At 46.5% G+C, this 7,500-nt stretch overlaps 1 protein-coding gene across 1 annotated transcript in view; it reads left to right on the top strand.

Annotated features, from left to right (window-relative positions):
* col24a1 (collagen type XXIV alpha 1 chain) overlaps nt 1-7,500 on the top strand; it is a gene marked incomplete at both ends in the record, with an annotated part of 120,638 nt that overhangs the window by 72,981 nt on the left and 40,157 nt on the right. Inside the window, 3 exons of the mRNA XM_080528293.1 lie at nt 75-119; nt 4,269-4,322; nt 5,732-5,785. Of these exons, the coding sequence (XP_080384419.1) occupies nt 75-119; nt 4,269-4,322; nt 5,732-5,785 (153 nt within the window). The remainder of the gene's footprint in view (nt 1-74; nt 120-4,268; nt 4,323-5,731; nt 5,786-7,500) is intronic.

Here is a 7,500-nt window from a genome sequence, read left to right on the forward strand (position 1 = left end):
GGTGGTGGAGTGGTGGCCCGGTCGGAATACACAGGAAGCTAACCAAGTACCGTTGTATTTGTTCCTGTTTTCAGGGGGAGATAGGGGACCTGGGCAACGTTGGAAAGATCGGACCGCAAGTGAGTCTGGTGTTTTTTGCTGACTTTGCATGGCCAGCGGCTAACTAGCTAGCTGACACAGAACTAGCTATCAGACACTTTGTTTAATGTACAGTAACTACAGTAATTACATCCCTTCCTGCTGAGGACAGCTTTTGATTAAGTCCTATAGGAAGTGTCTGGTTGGCTTTCATCAGTCTTTGTGTGAGTGTGTGTGAGTGTGAGTGTGAGTGTGAGTGTGAGTGTGAGTGTGAGTGTCTGTGTCTGTGTCTGTGTGTGTGTGTGTGTGTGTGTGTGTGTGTGTGTGTGTGTGTGTGTGTGTGTGTGTGTGTGTGTGTGTGTGGAGGAGGCGTGGGAGGGGGGGTAGGTAAAGGAAGTTTATGTCAGTTTCTCTCTTGATGTCTTGCTGGTATGCTGACCCACTTTTGCTTCATGCAGAACATTCATGTTAGTGTTTAGTTTTTTTTCATAAGGAAGTTGGCAGATGACCATTACATTACAAACACAAGGAACTACAGTGAGAGATTTTTCGGTAGAAGTGACCTAATTTGGATCATCTATTTGTTCCCTCGTGCCAAAAGATTTGTTGTAAATTTAAAAGCTGTCTTGAACGAAACCAACTGTATATAATTAATAATTAATGTGATAATTGTTGTTGCCCAAGACACATCCGAGACTATTTTGTGAAAAAAATGTGAAACAAATGTTGCAAAAGTCTGCAATTGTCTGAAGCTCTCAATCTATCAGTCGAACTGCATTCATCGATGACATCTAACAGAACCTCAGCTTGTAATGGAACAAAACATCTGTTGCCCGTCCAGTCACACAACATCTGTGAAATAATCACCCTGTGAAATAATCTCTCTGGATTGGATCATTAACTGTGAAACTGTATTGCTTCAAGAAAGTTTATCTTCGTTTTTTATGGTCCAGTTAGTCTTTTGATACGGAACACAGCGACGTATGTTTCCCCCCCAACTGAACATCAGTGTGTTAGCCTCTGCAAAGGCCCCTCAACAGTAATATTATCATTCTGGAGCATTGTGGAGTGCAGGCCACCAAACATGCAGTGCCTGTATTGCGTATGAACGCACATGTGAGAGGGATTAAGCACTAACCACAGACTGTAGGGTCCTTTGAAGCCAAAGCGGGGCCTCGGGGGCCATGTTAAAAAAAGCCCCCTGAAACACATGGAGGCTCTAATGAACGGCATGACATCACTTTCCAAATAAATAAGATGTGGACGGGCTGAGAGAGACCGTTGAAGAGTCCAGGTTAGCCGTAGGTCAGTACAGAGGGCCCGGTTCTGCTGATGTTCACTGCTCTCTCTCAGTACCACTTGTTACCCATAAAGCCTTTTTTAACCCGATCATTTATTGGAGGATTTTTTACGATGCCAAATTGGATTGGCTGTCGGAGAGTTCCATTTCACGGGACCCTTCCAATGAGGGTAATAATAAAAAATCTAACTGCCTCTGACTTGCTGAGGGCAACAACAGGTTGCTCTGAAACATGTTTCTAATTCTCTCTCTACACTTTGATTCTTACAATATTTGTTTATGTACAGAGACAGGGAGGGAGAGAGAGAAAGAGAGAGAGAGAAAGAAAGATAGTGTGAGTGAACGAACTGCAACTAATTCTCTCTCTACACTATAATCATGTGCACCTGAGTGTACAGTATGTACAGAGAGAGAGAGAGAGTGAGAGAGAGAAAGAGAGGTACAGTAGAGAGACAGAGAATGAACACACCTCAACACTACTGTTCCTGACAGACAGTGTCTTCCTGCATTACAGTACAGACCCTGTAATGGTTATGTCCGTCTCCTGGCTGCTCCTAACCCTGGGCTGATGACATGCATCTGAGCCCCTGAGAAAGCACATTGTTGTGCCGAAACACTAAGAACCCCATCTGAAGAGGCCCTGTCACAGGACGAAAAAAAACCCTTGAACCAGTTTCCTACCGTTAAAATGATACGGGAGAGGCCATATTGTCCCACTTCATGCACCAATTAAGGGATTTTGCTAGCTCCGGGCGGTGGGGGCTGGTGATCGTGCGGTACGTTACCTTACAGTGAAGTTGGATTTTTTTTTGCGGCTGGCCCCTCTACTGATTTCCTGGCTGTATGGATGTTGATTCAACTCAAGGAATTGCAACTCTGCATTTTTTTTTTTTATTGTTGAGGATAACCAGGAACATAGTTTTTTTTTTTTATCACATTGTTTGGATTATTCAGCTCCATGGGGCTTGGATGACCAAGTGTGTTTGGCTACAGAGAGAACCAGAGATATACACTTTTTAGTGTCAACACACTCAAGGAGGTTGTCCAGGGCAGCAGGCGTGATGCATGCCTTCATCTTTCACACCTCCGGCCATATTGCCTCCAGCATCTTCTCCATTTAGCATCCGTCGATGCTGGGTCTGCTTTTTTCCAGGAAACCTCCCCTGTCTTCTTGTTCCTCCCCCTCTTCCTGCCGTCTCCAATTAATAAACTCCAGGAGTGTCGTCTGAGCCCTGGCTCTGTGTCTGTCTCTGTCTGTCTGTCCTGAGCCCCTCTCGCTGGTCTGAGTCTGAGCTCTCTCTCTCTCCCCGCTCCTAACCGGCCCCAGATGTGGGCCGTCTCTCCGAAACAAACACTCCACTTATTGAGTAAGACGTGATGGAAAGACGGAGAACGAATAATAAAAGAAGACAACATTTACAAATACACAAAGTCATCCAAGTACTTCTCTCTGTACTACTATGAATGAAATACAGTGATGCACATTTTTGCCTCCTTGTACAAAGACAACCACAGGGACCGCTTTGGGTTTAGTGGGTTTGGCCTGAACCGGACCATGTTTTCACCAGCGTACAGTGCACTCTTCGGTGGTTCTGGAGGGGCCGGTTCTCTCCGTAGAGAGCCTGGTACTGGGCCAAAACCGCAGCCTTTTTTCCAGACGTCTGATCTGGAAGTGGTTATTCTCTTCAGATGTATTCTCATATTTACATTAGCCAGTTGTTTTTCTTCGTTAGCGTTCCTCGAGTACGTTTTTGAAGGTCAGCAGGACATTTAGATCAGTCTATTTGTCAGAGCAGACCTCCACTGCAGGGTAGGCTGGTGGAGGTCAAAATCGGAGGATGTTATTCTATTCCACACAAAATGATGGAGTTAGCATTATAGCTACAAAAGAAAATGGCTTGAAAAAGCTTTAGACTAATGTATACATTGATCAGTATTTCTTAACAGTGATAAGGCAAGTCTTGTTCAGAGAACATGAAATATTTAATTTAGCAATGTCAAGTAACCTTAATTGTGTTACCTTATGGCTCAACTACAATAATATGTGACAGCAGCTGGTGAAAGGGGGAACAAGTCGCCAACCGACGGACCTTTCAGACTTTTATTCTGAAAAATGTAAATAAATGTCAACGTTGTTGAAAATCAATGACACTTTATAGTCAAGCCAAAATGCAATGGATTCAGTGAGTAATCCCCACTGCCTAGTTAGCCTAGTTACCTAGTTAATTTCTTAACATTTTTCAGTATATACATTATTCTTGATTTAAAAAATGTAAATGTTAGTGGGGCAGTCCCACTCATATTTTTCTTTTTATTGCATAGAGATAGTGAAGATAGACAGAAAAGTAAGGAGAAGAGGGCATGTCAGCAGGACATGGGGTGGATTCGAACCCATGCCGACATGGGCATAATATGTATGCACTGTAGACCATGGTGCTAGACCACATCACCTTTCTCTACTGTATAGGTATTTACTGTACATCTGTTAGCATGTGGGTGCAGTGCTTCTCTACCCCATCCTTACATCATCATCATTGCATTGCAGTCTATGTACATTCCAACTGTCACAGTGGGTTTGAAATGAGTCCAAAGAGTGGGGATCTTGTCTCTTCTCATGGACATAGTTTTGCCTGATGTGTGTGTGTGTGTGTGTGTGTGTGTGTGTGTTTGTGTGTGTAGGTGTGTGTGTAGGTGTGTGTGTGTGTAGGTGTGTGTGTAATGACCCGTCTCCTATGCTTGGTTTCCCAGAGTGACCATGTGGGTGGGTGTTATTAACCATTGACCCTTATCTCTCTCTCTCTCTCTCTCTCTCTCTCTCTCTCTCTCTCTCTCTCTCTCTCTCTCTCTCTCTCTCTCTCTCTCTCTCTCTCCTCTCTGCTCTCCTCCGCAGGGTCCAGCCGGCCTGATCGGGATCGCTGGGGTGATAGGAGAAGCTGGGGAAAAGGTAGTGTGCTTTTTCCCTGCCATTAGGCTGTCAGTGTTCATCAGCCCTGGGGCCCCTAAAGGCTCTCTCTGGTAGACCCCTGTAATTAGCTCTGTGTAAAACAGCCCATGCTGCCTGGCCCACAGGGCCTGACACAGATGCTTAGACAAACACTCAGGCACTCAGCACGGTCTGCCCATGACCCTCACATGTCCACATGGATAACACTATGGTAAACAGCCATCACACAGTCATCAGTGCACTGCATGCATAATATAGATGAAATATTAACTCCATATATATGAACTCATTGAATAACCCCACACTACCAACAGCCTTACACACACACGCACACACACGCACACATGCACACATGCACACACGCACACACGCACACACACACACACACACACACACACACACACACACACACACACACACACTGTTCACTTGTTCACCTAACCCACACACAGGGTCATGCACCTCACATACATCCGTAACTTTCAGTTTTTCATGTACCAGGAGAGGCCCTCAAGGCCGTTGCCCAATTTCCTGTGCTGATAACAACACTCAGCTCCAACCGGCCCTTCCAAACACAACAGAAAACAGTTTCTGCCTGGCTGTTGACTGAAGCCATTTAACTGTATTTTTTAGGTGCTAACTATTGACATTGGATGGCCCTCTGTCTCCCCCAGCCTACCCAGAAGCCCCTTCTGTGTCAGGACACATCTGCTGTGAACCAGTCTGTCAGACCTACACCAGTGCTTTTCAAACAGCCCCTCTTTACACCGCCTGTTCCTTCTGTCAGCACCAGCCATACCCTGTCAGCCCACAAATTCCTTTCAGATTAAATACATTTAATCCAATTACGCACTCTGATGGGACTTCGATGGGATGTTTCCAATACAGAGCTGTGAAACTATTCCTCTACTCAGTTGGTAGTGCCTGGTTAAGGGGAGGGAAGCATCGGTGCTCGTACGGTCACGACCAGGGAACAGAGGATTAAAACATCAGTGACGCATTAGGCTGTGAGAGAGAGAGAGAGAAAGAGGAGACCCAGCCGTGCAGGCCTGTTCTACACTAGAAGGTTTACTTACATCCGTCCCTCCGCTATAGCAGGCACTCAAGCCTACTGGGTTTTAAAGGGGGCTCTCTCTCTCTTTCATTACTGTTTTTAAGACCCCTTAAGTGGAGCGCTGGGGTTTGATGTTTCAACCTTGTCGGCGTGTGTGTGTGTGTGTGTGTGTGTGTGTGTGTGTGTGTGCGTGCGCCGTGTGTGCGTGTGTGTCTGTGTATGTGTGTGTGTGTGTGTCTATGTACAGTATGTGTGTGTGTGTGTGTGTGTGTGTGTGCGCTGGTAGGTGCGCGCACGAGTGTGCGCATGCATGCGTGTGTGTGTGTTAATGACCTGTCTCCTATGTGTTTTCCAGGGGGACCGTGGTCCGGCAGGTCCGTTGGGTCCTCCTGGGGAGAAGGGCCCTATGGTAAGTACCAGGACCAGTACATCTATGCTCTGTTTAACGTATAGCCCCAAAAATCGATGGCAGGTCAGTCCCAAATGTTTAGAGGTCCATCCAGTGCACGGGTCACCTGTTTCTGCCCGTCTGTAAATGGACCGCAACACAGGCTGGGGAGGCTGGTGAAGGTAGAAATCAGAGGATGGGCTCATTGTAATGCATGGAATGGATCTTGTACTGTAGCTATGGCCCAACTGTAGGTATCACCGTTGCTCCATATGTCGTATGTGGCTCTCAGGCTCCCTCTCTGTGGGTTCTGTATAGTTGTGGTCATTGCAGCCTGCAGGCTCTCAGTCAGTCCTGTAGTGTTAGTGTGAACGTGAACGTCAGTTGTGTTACTGCAGGCTACAGTAGGTCCTGTCTGTGAATGCTCTTCTGCAGTCATGACCGGTGGCTCTCAGTAGTGCTGTGAATAATGAAAACATGGTGATTTTTTGCAAGTAAAGCAGTTGTTCTTTGCAGTCACTTACTATGCCATGTCAGTGATAGCTATAGTGTAGTTTGGTGTGTGTGTGTGTGTGTGTGAGTGTGTGTGTGTGTGAGAGAGAGAGAGAGAGAGAGAGAGAGAGAGAGTGTGAGTGTTCTAGTGTAGTGGTGCTGTGAGTATTAATGGTATTCTAGTGTAGTGCGTGCGTGCGTGTGTGTGCGTGTGTGTGTGTGTTCTAGTGTAACGGTACAGTACTGCGTCAGTGAGAGTGCTACATTGTACTGTTCTCTCTCTCTATCTGGAGAACGAGAGCGAGGCGGGCGGCGGGCCTCCAGGGCCTCCAGGTCTGTGGCTTTTGGTCCCCTGCCCAGCCCCGTACTGGCTGGACGGATGGATGGATGCAGCCCAAACGGACTCTCTGTCTGTCTGTCTGTCTGTGGGAAGAGTTAAGAGTTATGGTCACCCTGGCAACACCAGGCCGCCTTGTCACACAGCCACTAGCGGAGTGCGGCGAGACCACACTGTCAACGTCTGAATGGATGATTCAGCATGGGGTTTCAGGCCTGAAGAGTTTTCATGGGTTTTCTGAGATTCCTGCTGTTGTTTAGTTTTGAGATGATTGTTTCGAGATGACAAGAGGGGTCTAATCAAAGAGGTGTTTGAAGACTTTCTTAGAGTTTCAGCAGGTTTTTTTGTTCGTTATATGAGTTGACTGTGGTGGAAGACACACAAAGGAAAGATGCTTTTTACACACATGCTCTCAATACGTCCTGGCCCTGGTTTGGTGCCTTGTGTTGTTGAGGCTCTGGATGTTTGAACCTACTACGTTGGGCAAGAGAGAGAGACTGACTCACACAGCTGTGTGGTCAGAGATACAGTGTTACTGTATGCTAGTGTAGCAAGAGATGGTGTGGAATCATGCTTTTGGGATGATTTAGTCGTGGCTGTGTGACTTCTAAGCCCAGATTTAGCCTTTGTACCATAAGGAGGACATCTTGGTGTAATGGTTCACATCTGCCGCATCCATGTGAGAGGTCTCTGGCTCAAACGCTGCTTGTTACACCAGTTTCATCATTATTCTTTGAACAGACAAGCTTTTTGTTTGAATTTCCTTCACTTTGTCTCTCTAACTGTCCTTTCTCTTTTTGGCCCAAGGGGTATCCAGGCGTACCAGGAGGACCTGGCGAGTTTGGTCTTCTAGGAGCAACTGTAAGTCTTCCTCAACCAAGCCACACACACACACACACACACGCAC

The sequence above is a fragment of the Nansenia antarctica genome (genome assembly GCF_963989245.1).
Source record: "Nansenia antarctica genome assembly, chromosome: 1".
Classification (NCBI taxonomy): Eukaryota; Metazoa; Chordata; class Actinopteri; order Argentiniformes; family Microstomatidae; genus Nansenia; species Nansenia antarctica.